At 43.0% G+C, this 15,979-nt stretch overlaps 2 protein-coding genes across 3 annotated transcripts in view; one reads left to right on the plus strand and one right to left on the minus strand.

The window, feature by feature from the left end:
• Positions 1-803: 803 nt before the first annotated feature.
• Positions 804-15,365, minus strand: SLC2A6 (solute carrier family 2 member 6). Of its 2 annotated transcripts, XM_072124651.1 has the most exons (11): positions 15,283-15,365; positions 12,914-13,275; positions 11,773-11,935; positions 11,392-11,598; positions 6,621-6,720; positions 5,522-5,733; positions 5,283-5,435; positions 3,717-3,825; positions 3,470-3,634; positions 3,031-3,176; positions 804-1,178 (listed from the first exon to the last, which is right to left on the minus strand). In XM_072124651.1, exons 2-11 carry the CDS (start codon positions 13,012-13,014, stop codon positions 1,023-1,025), a joined length of 1,512 nt encoding a protein of 503 aa, XP_071980752.1. In that variant the 5' UTR covers positions 13,015-13,275; positions 15,283-15,365; the 3' UTR covers positions 804-1,022. The 2 variants fall into 2 exon arrangements, with proteins under 2 accessions (XP_071980752.1, XP_071980753.1); XM_072124652.1 differs by lacking the exon at positions 15,283-15,365 and having other exon boundaries at positions 12,914-13,703.
• Positions 15,366-15,371: 6 nt separating this feature from the next.
• Positions 15,372-15,979, plus strand: part of LOC140077440 (uncharacterized) — a 30,682-nt gene continuing 30,074 nt past the window's right edge. The window contains exon 1 of the mRNA XM_072124656.1: positions 15,372-15,474. The gene's annotated coding sequence lies outside the window, so the exon portion shown is untranslated. The remainder of the gene's footprint in view (positions 15,475-15,979) is intronic.

Below are 15,979 nucleotides of genomic sequence, written 5' to 3' on the forward strand. Positions count from 1 at the left end.
CCCTCCTCTCTGGCAGCCTTGTGCGTTATGGGTCACCTTTGGGTTTATTAAAGGTGTGGTTTACAGGCAGTGACAGAAGAGATTGCTCGTCCCTTATATAATCCATTATTGTGTTGCCGTTTTGTAATGTCCCTTGTATCGGAGATGGTGACGCCATCAGCTCGAAGGACATGATTGGAGCGAGCCAAGATTTTATATTCCTTGATCAGTCCTGCTGCATCAGTGGGGTCACCATTACCCATCTATGAACACTACTTGAGCACCTACTCCGACTCAGTTTAAAGGAACACTCCAGGATATACTGGTGAATCATGTTTCAGGATACAGGGGGAGGAGTATGACAGAAGTTCTAAATGCCCCGCCCCATCTGGTCATAATAATGGGGCACATTTACTTACCCGGTCGTGTCGCGGTCCCCGAGATGCGTTGTCTGACGAGGATGAAGTCCGGTGCGATTCACTAAGATCGTGTGCCCGATATCCTCCATGTGTTGCTTCCCCGCTCAGGTCCGGCTGAGTTTACCTTCTTCTTCCCGGTGCATGTGAGTGCATTGTCTGGCGACACAATTTGAATTTTAAATCCCTCGCTCAGTCCGAATCAATCGGGTTGTCCGACGGCCACGCCCCCTGAGTTGTGTCGCATGAAAGTCGGCGGCGATTGCGCCAAAATCCGATTGCGTGCACCAAAATGCCCTGTTAAATGCGGCGCAAATCGGAAATAGTCGGGAATGCGGTCTGCGGACCCTTAGTAAATGTGCCCCAATATCTTGTTTTTGCCCAGACTTGAAGAAAATACTGCATTCTAAATAACTTTTAGAACAATTTTTATCTTTTAATACTTATTATCCTACTATTTACACTATGTACCTGGACAAGCGAATGTATTTGGCATCTGATATGTAGCGTATAGTGATGTCTCCTGAAGACGAGGAGGGCAGTCTTATCTTCTGGGTAGACGTCAGTTCCTAGAGGCAGCTCGTGGTCCGCCAGGGGGAGGGGGTATTACATTGGCCACTGCGGTGGCTACTTAATAAAGGAACGTCGACCCGTCCGGAAGTAGGATTCGATTTGTTCCAGAGTCCGTCCTTTGGTTTCGGGGACAACGAAATGAGTGAAGATGATGCAACACACGCAGATGATGGCGAAGAAGAAGAATGGGGTCTCCAGGTTAAAGGCATTCTGGGGGGGAAAAAAAACCTCCGTCAACCAACCTATGGCGGAAAGCTATAAGACTCTGATCTCAATCATCTATGGTCACCATGTTCAATGTAAGATGGTGTCTAGATATTCATAACATAGATGTCAACCCAACAGTATATTAGGATGCCCATTAACCATTTGAGGGATTTGTGGAGCCCACTTGATCAGAACTGTGGAGACTGTAAGTTTAACTTCCAACTCCTCAATTTTGCTAACTCCAACTTCATCAAAATGGCCAGGACTCCAGCAGTGTTAAAATAAATGTGGGAACTCCTTCCCAGTACCTATTTCCAGCTATATGTAGTGGAGGGGCTTTACAACTGAGCATGTACATAAAGTGCAACACACATTCATCGCAAGTAAAAGCCTGAAACATGCAGTAAACGGGTTACATGGGACCTGTCAAGCCTCGAGTTGGGTTCTACAGCATGCTGACAGTCGGAGTGCAATGAGGTCTTACAAAACTGATGGGAGCGGTTATTGGTGCAGGAGGCCGGGTAGTGGTGTGTGCAGCTGAGAAGTTCTCGCTGCTCCTCTCCTGCCGCTCTGCTCTGTGTCCTCACTGCTCCTGGCTCCTTTCCTGCCACTCTGCTCTGTCCCCTCACTGTTTTCGGCTCCTCTGTTGCTGCTCCTAGGTCCTCTCCTGCCGCTCCGCTCTGTGCCCTCACTTATTGTGCTGGTTGTATGTGCCAACACCAGGACCCAGAGCAGAGCGGCCGGAGGAGCAGGAGAGGCAAGTACTAAGCTGTACTGCACTGCTCCAAGGTCCTGTCTATCTCCTGGCACAGCTCTGCTCTGGGTCCTCTCTATCTCCTGGCACAGCTCTGCTCTTTGTCCTCTCTTGCTCCTGGCACAGCTCTGCTCTGGGTCCTCTCTATCTCCTGGCACAGCTCTGCTCTGGGTCCTCTCTTGCTCCTGGCACAGCTCCGCTCTGGGTCCTCTCTTGCTCCTGGCACAGCTCTGCTCTGGGTCCTCTCTTGCTCCTGGCACAGCTCTGCTCTGGGTCCTCTCTATCTCCTGGCACAGCTCTGCTCTGGGTCCTCTCTTTCTCCTGGCACAGCTCTGCTCCCGGGTCCTCTCTTGCTCCTGGCACAGCTCTGCTCTGGGTCCTCTCTTGCTCCTGGCACAGCTCTGCTCTGGGTCCTCTCTTACTCCTGGCACAGCTCTGCTCTGGGTCCTCTTTTGCTCCTGGCACAGCTCTGTTCTGGGTCCTGATGCCGCACATACAACCAGCAGAGCAGCACATGGAGAAGAGAAGATGCTGCAATGTGGTGCAAGGAGGAGAAGAGCCAGGAAAGGAGAGGATTTATTTTTTGTCTCCTTTGGGGTACTTCAGTATTATTGTCTACTCTAGGGTTTCTCTATTATTATCATTTTCTGCTCTGGGGTCTCCAGTACTATTATTATCTGCTTTGGGGTCTCCAGTACTATTATTATTTGCTCTGGGGTCTCCAGTACTATTAATACCTGCTCTGGGGTCTCCAGTAGTATTATTATCTGCCCTATTATCATATGCAGTACCCATTTTTCTGCTCTGAATGCAGTATTTGTTTGCTGGGGTGGTATTTATAATGTCTAGGGTGGTATTTTATAATGTCTGTGGTTGTTTGTGCGTTTAGGGTTATCTTTACTGATACGGTCCCTTAAATTTAGCTGTATGACAATGAGGCCCTTGGCCCAATAAATTTTGTTCACTCCTGGCTTTAATTCTTACATCTAGAACAGACATTTAAAAGGAAATGCCATGATTTTTTAGAATTTATTATATATTTGTGGAGGAGGCTCCACAGCCCTGCAAATGATTGGCACAAGTCCCACCCCCGGTACTTACCACCACAGGGAGGAAAGCCTCGGTGAGAACAAATCCGGTGATCCAGCTGACCATAACGCATAGTCCTGAAGCTGTTCCTCGTGCCTTCAGGGGTAGGATCTCAGACATGAGGAGCCAAGTAATAGGTCCCCAGCCAAAGGCATAACCTGAAGAGGTGACAGTGTTAAATTATGGCGACAAATATTGAGAATCTGAAATTGAGTTACAATCATGTGCAGGTCTCCTAATCAGACTGGATCGCGATAGGTGATCTCTAGTTCTGGAGGACCAGACCATTTTTTAATCTAATGAGCAAGGTGTAATACCTCATTTCCCCTTTGGGGGCACTGCAGGGAAGCTCAAGCCCAGGTAAACCATTGGGCGCCAATAAATACATCTTATTAGGAGTTTCCATACCTTCACACTCCAATACAATGGGCAACTGTTGGTCAACACTTACCTAAAATATACAACATGATACACACAAGGGGGATGATCTCTAAGTAGTTGACACGGTCTCCATGAATGTCATCTGCAGTCATGGTCAGGTTGGTGGAATTGTTTACGTCTACTGTGAAATGAACGTAAAATCCCATGGAGAGAGAAGACACCAACATTAGGGCACCTGGAGGAAGAAGAAGATGCAAATGAGGAGGACACAGTGGGCGGAGTCTAGGAAGAAGAATTCAGGGGGTTCACCTACTTACTGGATATAAAGAGAAGGATTTTACGGCCCGCCTTATCCATCACCAGAGCTGCCACGAGCACCGACACCAATCTTACCAGGCCAACCAAGGCAGCGTCATATCCGCCTCTCTAAAAGAAGACACCAGAGGTCAGAGATCACCTACCTACTACCCCTCCCCCACATCAGCAATAGCTGAAGACCATATAATTGCCCTCATACATCATCCATGTATTGATCCCCATACTCTGTGCTATAATAGTCTTATCCGTCATGTGCCTGTGCACAGCGCATTACTTATCACTATAGATATCGTGTGTCATTCCCTATTGTGCTGTGAGGTAGGTGCCGCGCTATTACTGATCACTGTGTCTGCCATATCACTAAGTAACCACAAACACTGCACGTCCCATAGAAGGACAAGAAACAGAAATGTAAAAATAAAACTCTTCACCTGTAAGTAACAAGTTACAAGTTAAGTAACACAAAAAAAACAACATAATATTGATTAAAACAATACATACAGTATATATATATATATATATATATATATATATATATATATATATATATGTCCTGAGTTACAAATAACAACATCATTTTACCTGTGCAATAAATAGCACAAATATAAAACATTTATAAAAATAGACAAAATAGTTGTTTTTCTGTAACTTTCCTGTCTCCCAAAAAAATTTAAATAAAAAATGCTCGGATGTAACACAAAATAAATATTTTACCTAAAAAGGGTCTGATTTTAATAAAAAATATTACAAATATTAACTATTATAAGAAAAATCAGCTCACTGATTTTTTTTTTGCCAAAAAGTAGTAAAATATGTAAAAATACAAACAAAAATGTAGACTTTATTATTCTTACTGTAACCCCACAGAGACATATGATTAGATGTTAAGAAAAGCAGCCAAAAACGAAAAAATTAAGTGAACATTATTGGAATGCAAGATGTGGTCCTTGGCTAGGTTTTAAAAGATTACTCATATGTGTGTATGTTGTAAGTAGCAGCAGGACTGTGAAATATGGATTTATGTTGTAGGATTGTACTGGGGGCATCTCCTCACACTGCTGTGCTCTGTATACTCTGCCACCAGTGTTGGGTATTGTCACTGGTGAGATGTGTAAACATAATTTGTGTATGTTGTAAGTAGCAGCAGGACTGTGAAATATGGATTTATATTCCAAGATTGTAGCTTCTCTAAGTACACTGGGTGGGACATGTCCTCACACTGCTGTGATCTGTGTTCTCTGCATACAGCTTTAGGTATTGACCATGGAGAGATGTCTAATCATACCGTTGTGTATGTTGTTAGTAGAAGCAGGACTGTGAAATATGGATTTATATTCCAGGATTGGAGCTTCCCCAAGAGCACTGAGGGTGTGTCCTCACACTGCTTTGTTGTTAACGTTTTACATTGAGCTGCTCACTCCAGCTCCGAGTGAATTCTGTAGTATCCAACCAGAAGCCTGCTACAGTTTTTACTCAGAGGGGCCACATTAATGCAGAGAGCTAAGAGCAAAGCAGTGTGAGGTCATGGGAACCCAGCCTAAGTGAAGAGCCCTTAAGGTCCTCACCAGAATGACTTTGGTCTTGTTGAAGATGGGCTCCAGGTAGGTGAGTATGGGGTTGATGCCGGACAGCTGCTGCAGGCACCTCATGAATACGGAGATGAGGATGGGCTTGTAGTAGTAGGGGTCGGAGAGCTCGCTGCAGGTCAGAGAGCGGTTCTGAAACGACACAACACATACATTGCCACAATCATCGCAATCACCACTCCCATCCTGGAGAATGACAACCCCCACCGGAGCCTCACCGCCTTCAGGACGCTCTCCTTTATCCGCTGGAACTCCCCTCTGTATGCAGCATTGGGGCCTCGGAGCCAGGCCAGGGCCTTCAGTGCCTTCTCATCCTTGCCCTTAGATATGAGGAAACGCGGTGAGTCCGGCATGAAGCAGAGGAGGAAGAGCATCAGGAACACGGGCACTTCACCCGCGATCGCCAACCAGCGCCATGGCAGGACGAGCCCTTAGAGGGGGAGACACAAAACACCTGATATGAATCATAGCTCGCCATGATCCAACTCTGCTTGTTGTCTGTGAACAAAAACCTTCATTATATGGACCCAGCTCAACCCAGTCAGGGCCGGTGTTAGACAAAGTGGGGCGATGAGCAAAACTAAAAGTGGGGCCCCAAAATAAAACAATTTTATGAACAGTCATATTCAACCAAGGGGTAGTAAAAGATCAATACATAAAATAAATAAAAACAAGTTTGATTAAAAAAAAAATCAATACATCCTCTGCCCACAAACGTCCATTTAGGACAGGGGGCCCTTGGGAAATGCCCATTTTGCCGCCCCTTTACGCCAGCCCAGAGCCCAGTCTATGCTTATTGTGTAGACACAAAGGCGCTTTGAACCCGTTTTTCTGGCCGTTTTTAAGCAGTCCGCTAAAAAACGCATCCGTTTTGGTTCATTTTACCTCAATTATCATAATTGGGGGAAAAACGGACAAAAATAGAAAAACTGATGCGTTTTTAAAAAAAAGGGGTGCAGAATGCTTAAAAACAGCCCAAAAACAGGTTCAAAAAGCCACATGTGACAGCGCTCACCTGCACTGATACAATGTAACAAACTGCAGCTGTGTGAACACGACTGTGAGGAGCCATTATACTTCCCAACATTTGGAAGTAATCCATTTTCCCTAATCCCATGTATGGGATTACATGTAAACTCTAAATATTGGTGACACCCCTTTTTGGGGCCACATCCCATTAATAAAATGTCTATGAGGCCATTGAATCCAGGAGCATTCTCTGGGATTTGCCCACTGGGAGGTTTGGGCCTTGTATCCAGAACACATATTCCCTGTTTCAATGCTGCGAATATATGAAAGTTCTAGTGTCGGACATACCCAATGCATAGAGAACCAGAGCTCCACAAACAGCCATCAGCTGGGGGCATGCCCCTAGCGCCCCCCGTACTCCAGCGTGAGAAATTTCCGATATATAAACCTAGAACACAAATGAAATGTAACAATGTTGGTTTTGTGACTTGTGCCGATCCCCCTAGTGCATGATGGGTAATGAATAGAATTCTAGAACTGCAGTAAAGATTGACACAAAGGGGGAAATTTATCATAAGTCTCTTAGGGCAGAATTATTCTAGTTGCCCATGGCAACCAATCAGAGCTCAGCTTTCATTTTCCCACAGCTGTTTATAAAATTAAAACCGAGCTCTAATTGGTTTCCTTGGGCAACTAGAACAGTTTTACCTCAGAAACTTGATGATAAATCTCCCCCAAACTTGTGAATCCAAGGAAAACTGAGTGACAAACTCACATTCCCACCTGCCAGGGACACGAAGATGCGGCCATATTGGGGGTCATCTAATTATAACACGGGGTTAACAAGTGTAAATCCTTGGATATTCCTGGATGTGGAATGCATATCCCATACATACAGAGATTTCCACGCTCCATGAAGGAACAGAGCGGCTTCTGTGGGAAGTGGAAACAATAAACTCCTCTACATCTCACAAAAAAAGTATAACAACCTTGAGCCCTCAACTGTACTATCCATGTCCATGTATAGGGGTGGAGGAGATTTTGGGAGGGTATTGAAGTAGTTTCCATGTGGGAATTTCACTAGTGTCACTTCCCGCCTCGTCCTTCCTCTTCTTTTCACAGCAACAATAACTGTTCCCTCCCTCAATGGTCACTACTACTATCATCCATTTCTCGTAAAACCTCAAGCAGTTCTAGTAAGGAAACCAAAACCCGAGCATAGAGAATAGATGCTACCAGTGATGTCGCAGTACAGGGATAATACACACAGTGATGTCACAGTACAGGGATAATACACACAGTGATGTCACAGTACAGGGATAATACACACAGTGATGTCACAGTACAGGGATATTACACACAGTGATGTCACAGTACAGGAGAGAATACACACAGTGATGTCACAGTACAGGGATAATACACACGGTGATGTCACAGTACAGGGATAATACACACAGTGATGTCACAGTACAGGGATAATACACACAGTGATGTCACAGTACAGGGATATTACACACAGTGATGTCACAGTACAGGAGAGAATACACACAGTGATGTCACAGTACAGGGATAATACACACGGTGATGTCACAGTACAGGGGATAATAAACACAGTGATGTCACAGTACAGGGGATAATACACACAGTGATGTCACAGTACAGGGGATAATACACACAGTGATGTCACAGTACAGGGGATAATAAACACAGTGATGTCACAGTACAGGGGATAATACACACAGTGATGTCACAGTACAGGGGATAATACACACAGTGATGTCACAGTACAGGGATAATACACACAGTGATGTCACAGTACAGGGATATTACACACAGTGATGTCACAGTACAGGAGAGAATACACACAGTGATGTCACAGTACAGAGATAATACACACAGTGATGTCACAGTACAGGGATAATACACACAGTGATGTCACAGTACAGGGGATAATACACACAGTGATGTCACAGTACAGGGGATAATACACACAGTGATGTCACAATACAGGGGATAATACACACAGTGATGTCACAGTACAGGGGATAATACACACAGTGATGTCACAGTACAGGGGATAATACACACAGTGATATCACAGTACAGGGATAATACACACAGTGATGTCACAGTACAGGGATAATACACACAGTGATGTCACAGTACAGGGATAATACACACAGTGATGTCACAGTACAGGGATAATACACACAGTGATGTCACAGTACAGAGATAATACACACAGTGATGTCACAGTACAGGGATAATACACACAGTGATGTCACAGAACAGGGATAATACACACAGCGATGTCACAGTACAGGGGGATAATACACACAGTGATGTCACAGTACAGGGATAATACACACAGTGATGTCACAGTACAGGGATAATACACACAGTGATATCACAGTACAGGGATAATACACACAGTGATGTCACAGTACAGAGATAATACACACAGTGATGTCACAGTACAGGGATAATATATACAGTGATGTCACAGTACAGAGATAATGCACACAGTGATGTCACAGTACAGAGATAATACACACAGTGATGTCACAGTACAGAGATAATACACATAGTGATGTCACAGTACAGGGATAATATATACAGTGATGTCACAGTACAGGGGATAATAAACACAGTGATGTCACAGTACAGGGGATAATACACACAGTGATGTCACAGTACAGGGGATAATACACACAGTGATGTCACAGTACAGGGGATAATACACACAGTGATATCACAGTACAGGGATAATACACACAGTGATGTCACAGTACAGGGATAATACACACAGTGATGTCACAGTACAGAGATAATACACACAGTGATGTCACAGTACAGGGATAATACACACAGTGATGTCACAGAACAGGGATAATACACACAGCGATGTCACAGTACAGGGGGATAATACACACAGTAATGTCACAGTACAGGGATAATACACACAGTGATGTCACAGTACAGGGATAATACACACAGTGATATCACAGTACAGGGATAATACACACAGTGATGTCACAGTACAGAGATAATACACACAGTGATGTCACAGTACAGGGATAATATATACAGTGATGTCACAGTACAGAGATAATGCACACAGTGATGTCACAGTACAGAGATAATACACACAGTGATGTCACAGTACAGAGATAATACACATAGTGATGTCACAGTACAGGGATAATATATACAGTGATGTCACAGTACAGGGATAATATATACAGTGATGTCACAGTACAGGGATGATGCACACAGTGATGTCACAGTACAGGGATAATACACACAGTGATGTCACAGTACAGGGATAATACACACAGTGAATTCACAGTACAGGGATAATACACACAGCGATGTCACAGTACAGGGATAATACACACAGTGATGTCACAGTACAGGGGGATAATACACACAATGATGTCACAGTACAGGGATAATACACACAGTGATGTCACAGTACAGGGATAATACACACAGTGATATCACAGTACAGGGATAATACACACAGTGATGTCACAGTACAGGGATAATATATACAGTGATGTCACAGTACAGAGATAATGCACACAGTGATGTCACAGTACAGAGATAATACACACAGTGATGCCACAGTACAGAGATAATACACATAGTGATGTCACAGTACAGGGATAATATATACAGTGATGTCACAGTACAGGGATAATATATACAGTGATGTCACAGTACAGGGATAATACACACAGTGATGTCACAGTACAGGGATAATACACACAGTGATGTCACAGTACAGAGATAATACACACGGTGATGCCACAGTACAGAGATAATACACACAGTGATGTCACAGTACAGGGATAATATATACAGTGATATCACAGTACAGGGATAATACACACAGTGATGTCACAGTACAGGGATAATATATACAGTGATATCACAGTACAGGAATTATGTCACAGTACAGGAATTATACACACAGTGATGTCACAGTACAGGGATAATTCACACAGTGATGTCACAGTACAGGAATTATGTCACAGTACAGGAATTATACACACAGTGATGTCACAGTACAGGGATAATTCACACAGTGATGTCACAGTACAAGGATAATACACACAGTGATGTCACAGTACAGGGATAATACACACAGTGATGTCACAGTACAGAGATAATACACACAGTGATGTCACAGTACAGGGATAATACACACAGTGATGTCACAGTACAGGGATAATACACACATTGATGTCACAGTACAAGGATAATACACACAGTGATGTCACAGTACACGGATAATACACACAGTGATGTCACAGTACAGCGATAATACACACAGTGATGTCACAGTACAGAGATCATACACACAGTGATGTCACAGTACAGGGGTAATACACACAGTGATGTCACAGTACATGGATAATACACACAGTAATGTCACAGTGCAGAGATAATACATACAGTGATGTCACAGTACAGGGATAATACACACAGTGATGTCACAGTACAGGAATAATACACACAGTGATGTCACAGTACAGGAATAATACACACAGTGATGTCACAGTACAGAGATAATACACACAGTGATGTCACAGTACAGGAATAATACACACAGTGATGTCACAGTACAGGGATAATATACACAGTGATGTCACAGTACAGGGATAATACACACAGTGATGTCACAGTACAGGGATAATACACAGTGATGTCACAGCACAGGGATAATACACAGTGATGTCACACAGTTCAAATGTTGCAAATTAGATCTGTTATTTGATCATGGGCAATATTTTGAGAAGGGCCAGATGATTATTTTGGAGGATCCACACAAAGCCTTTCCTGCAGGGCTGGTGACCAGTGTAACTAGTGTAAGAACATCCTATTTTTGGCCTCTGCTCTTCTATAGAGATCCCCTAGCATAGCCCAGAGTAAGTGTTGGGCTGACTGACTGGATACCCTACAGCAGAGCAATCACTAGCAGGGTATACGGCATCACAAGGGAAAGGTGGGGGTCTTCTACCTGGTCTTTTTGTCTGATAGGGACTTAATCCCTACAGCTAGTGCATGGGAGACAGGAGCACAAAGAGGTGAGTAACAAAATGTGTCTACTCACGGGTATAGATGAGGATGTCAGCCCTCCAGCCAGACCTGTCAGGATCCTACCCAGCAGCAGCATGGAGACATGTTGTGCACTGCCCATCATCAGGAAGCCCACTGCTGCGGGGAATGCTGAAAACATGATACTCAGCTTACGTCCAAGGCGGTCATTCAGGACCATTGAGCTCATTCCTCCAACGCAGCAGCCCAGAGCGAAGACAGACTATTGGAAGAAAAGACATTATAAATGTCCAGAAAGAATATTCTGCTTTCATATAAAAACAGCGCCACACCTGACCCTAGATCATGAGAGGTATTGCAGCTCCGCCTGATTCTAAAGGGTCAAAAGTCACAGAGAGATGCAGTTATCACATGCAGAAAAAAAAGCAGTCCTTACCCCAAACCATGACTTTTCTACATCTGTAATGTGCAAAACCGGATCAGCGTCTCCTTCCAGAGCTGGCAGGACTGGTGAGGGGTATACTAGGCCGTAGCCAAATGAGAAGTTACCGAGAACTGCAGAGAAGGCGGCCAAAAACATCCTCCTATTGTCTAGTGTTCTGTATGAAGAAGGCAAGAACAATATCAATATCAAAATATCAATATCAGCGTATTTTTAATCACTGTACAGTATGGATTAGATCCTCATGGGCAGGTACTTTCTTCTTGGCTCCTCCCATGAGGAAACAATCATCTACAGATTTGTCTGGTCCAGTAGATTCAATCCATGGGTTAATAATAATAATATTCAGGGGGAAACTGTTCAGAAAGAGAGATTTCCAAAATATCTTTTTTTTGGTGGAACTGTTATAAATGTGAATAATAGAAGATGATCATTTTCCCATGTGATCTCCCAAGACGAAGAGTCACTCAGTGCTGATTTAACACCACTATAAGCAGACCAGCTTGTCAGGGGACAGGGGAAATATCCAGATCAACAGAATAAGAAGGGCACTGATATTCTGTTGCTCAATAGCCGTCCATTCAGAAAATTCTTAATTCTACTACATCAGTGATATTCTGAAGTGTTGTAACATCTCCAGGAAACAAGAAGTGGCCAATACTGTATCCTGTGTGCTGCGAACAGTGAGGCAATGCTCTCAATCACACTGAAGGATAGAAGAATGTAAGATAGAAGATAGATAGATAGATAGATAGATAGATAGATATGAGATATATAGATAGATAGATAGATATGAGATAGATAGATAGATAGATAGATAGATAGATATGAGATAGATAGATATGAGATAGATAGATAGATATGAGATAGATAGATAGATAGATAGATATGAGATAGATAGATATGAGATAGATAGATAGATAGGAGATAGATAGATAGATAGATAGATAGATAGATATGAGATAGATAGATAGATAGATAGATATATAGATATGAGATTAATAGATAGATAGTTATAGGACAGGTAGATAGATATAAGATAGATAGATAGATAGATAGATAGATAGATAGGAGATAGATAGATATAAGATAGATAGATCTATACAATAGATTAGACAGAGGAGCTGACACTCACTTGATATATCTCTTCTCGGCTTCTCTCAGGGCTTTCCCCACTGACTGATAATTGGACTTTTCGGGGTCACTCAGCAGAGGCTTGTTGTCCGGGGTGGACATGTTGGCGGATGGTCGGGGGTGTCCTCTGTGCTGCTGTACTCCTTGTCCTGTGCTGAGGGGAGGACTGAGGTGGATTCCCACCAGTGCGGAGGAGGGACCGTGTCATCCCTTCACCATTGTGTAATATAGGAAATCTTCACTCGTCACACATACAGGGTATGTCATAGAGCTTGTGTGTGTCACGCTCTGGTGCTGCCCCTCTAATCTAGTTTATAGCATACAGAGCCCTAAGGGTAAAGGGTCACCACCACGGCCATTACCCTGTGAGGCATAATAATGGAGAATATAAATGTCCCACATATTGCTCACACTTGGTTTGCATTTGGAAACAGTCAGCAAGCTGCAGTTGATGGATCAGTTGGTTTTAGGCCACCTGTAGGTGATACACATGTGCTCCATTTATATGGCTCCTATATATTTAACATTTTCTATATGTTTATTGTTGCCCTCTGAAAGGAGCCTAAGAATACCAGATCCATCAACAGCATCTTGTTTATGTGGTACTCTCAGTATTCGGATATTTAGGACTTACGGGATATTCCAGGCTTAACATACTGATACTTTAAGGATAAGTCATTAATATGAGAATGCCCACAGATAACTGATACACAGAGAAGAGATCAGGAAGAAGACAGCGCCATTCTCTGTTTAGTGGCTGCATTCGGCTACTGCGGTTTAAATCCCATTCAAATGAAAGGAAGCTGCTCTGCACAACCTGGTATGACCACTACACAGAGAATGGCGCTGTTTACTTCCAGTTCCTTTTTTCTTGTGTAAGTTGCTGTGGGGATGCTGGACTCCCACCAATCTCATATTGAGGACCTATTCCATGGATATGTTATCAATATTATTAGCTGTCCAAAAAACAGGATAATCTATAGTGAACCTATTATTTTAAATTTTTTCTTGATTTCTAAAAAAAATAAAAAATTAAAAAATACATTTAATTACACAAAAGTTTAAAAAATGTACTTATTACTCTGATTCCTAAAACATTAAAACAAATATGTAAAAGAATGAAGAGGTTTTATGCTGCTCAGTACCCAAACATCTGAAAAAAATAATCATAATGTCACATATTTCCCCAAAATACAAAACTGCAGCCCGCAGAAAAATCTCTACACGTCTACAAATGGAAATAAAGGGTTTTTACAGGTGTCAGAATATGATGACATAATTAAAAAGATAAAAGATGGTTAAACTGGAAATGAGCTGGATGGGAAGGGGTTAATTTAAAAGGGAAGTGTGAAGCTAAAGTATGTAGTGGTAAATCCATCTTTCATGGCTCCATTGTAGATTCCTTGTGCACGGGAGACATGACTAATGCCATCCATGAATATAAGCAGCGCTATTCTTCTGCCGTTACATGGAAATTGTGACGGATTTGGTAAAATGCTCGGGATAACAAGCCACAAGTGACACTGATCTGTATGGTGTGCACAGTGCCAGAGAGGAGCACTGATGTCTATGGCTCTGTCTATCTCTATCAGGGGCGTAACTTCAGCAGTAGCAGCCATAGCAGCTGCTATGGGGCCCGTAGTGTCAGGGGGCCCCGTCATCTGACCTGACACAATAAAGAATGGAGGATGTGCACCATTATATCTATATTGTAGTGCACATTGTCCAGCATAATATGTGTATAACGTATACTGTGATGTATATATGCAGTATCTGTCATGTGTATACACTGTATGTGAGTATGTTGCATATGGCACTGTATGTGTGTGCACATGAGTGTATTTATATGTGATTGTAACTCGCATGTGCGAGTATACTAATATGTATATTTTTTAAGTGGGAAGGGGGGCCCCATGCAGTGGCCTGCTAGGGGGCCCTGTCTCTCCTAGTTACGGCACTGATCTCTATCTATCTCTATCTATCTATCTATCTATCTATCTATCTATCTATCTATCTATCTATCTATCTATCTATATATCTATCAATCAATCATAGATATATGATCCCCCCTTCTGCTTGTTGTGTGTTCAGTACCAAGCAAAGGAAGAATGAGCACCGATGGTATCCAATAAAATCACAATGTTATTAAATATGGTTAAAAGGGGGGGGGGTAACATGTAACAAAACAGAGTGATTACGCAGCAAGCATAAGGTGCTGTGCAGCAGAAAAGGTTCAGTAAACTGTACAATTTATAAAGACATAATGTGCAAAGTGCTAAAGTGCATAAAGCTGAACATGTTATAGAAAGGTATTAATCTATCACAAGTATTAGTAGTACACAGACCGCCATACAACATAGTGGTAAGTACCTTAAATCCAGGGGCGATAAAGTGCACACAAGGGCCGCTGCTCAGCACCTCCCCGACACGTGTTTCGTCCGCTCAGGACTTTGTCAAGGGGTCAAAGTCCTGAGCGGACGAAAGTCCTGAGCGGACGTAACACGTGTCGGGGAGGTGCTGAGCAGCGGCCCTTGTGTGCACTTTATCGCCCCTGGATTTAAGGTACTTACCTTTCTATAACATGTTCAGCTTTATGCACTTTAGCACTTTGCACATTATGTCTTTATAAATTGTACAGTTTACTGAACCTTTTCTGCTGCACAGCACCTTATGCTTGCTGCGTAATCACTCTGTTTTGTTACATGTTACCCCCCCCCCCCCTTTAACCATATTTAATAAAATTGTGATTTTATTGGATACCATCGGTGCTCATTCTTCCTTTGTTTGGTATTGTATTTATTAAAGAGCGGATGGTCGTACAACACTATTGTGCCCGTTCTATGTGTGGCACATGCCCATCATTGCTTGGGATAGGTCCATTTTTGTGATAGGTTTTGTGTTGTGTGTTCAGGTCTGTACAAGTGGTGACTGATCTCATGGAGAATTGTGCAACTACTAGGAATTCTCTGCTTCCTCTTTCATGGTAAATATCCCCAGATGATAGTTAGGGCCATGTCATGGATGTCTATTTTCAGATTCCCCAGCGCTGCACAGAACTTGCCAAATC

Source organism: Engystomops pustulosus, chromosome 9 (assembly GCF_040894005.1).
Source record: "Engystomops pustulosus chromosome 9, aEngPut4.maternal, whole genome shotgun sequence".
NCBI lineage: Eukaryota > Metazoa > Chordata > Amphibia > Anura > Leptodactylidae > Engystomops > Engystomops pustulosus.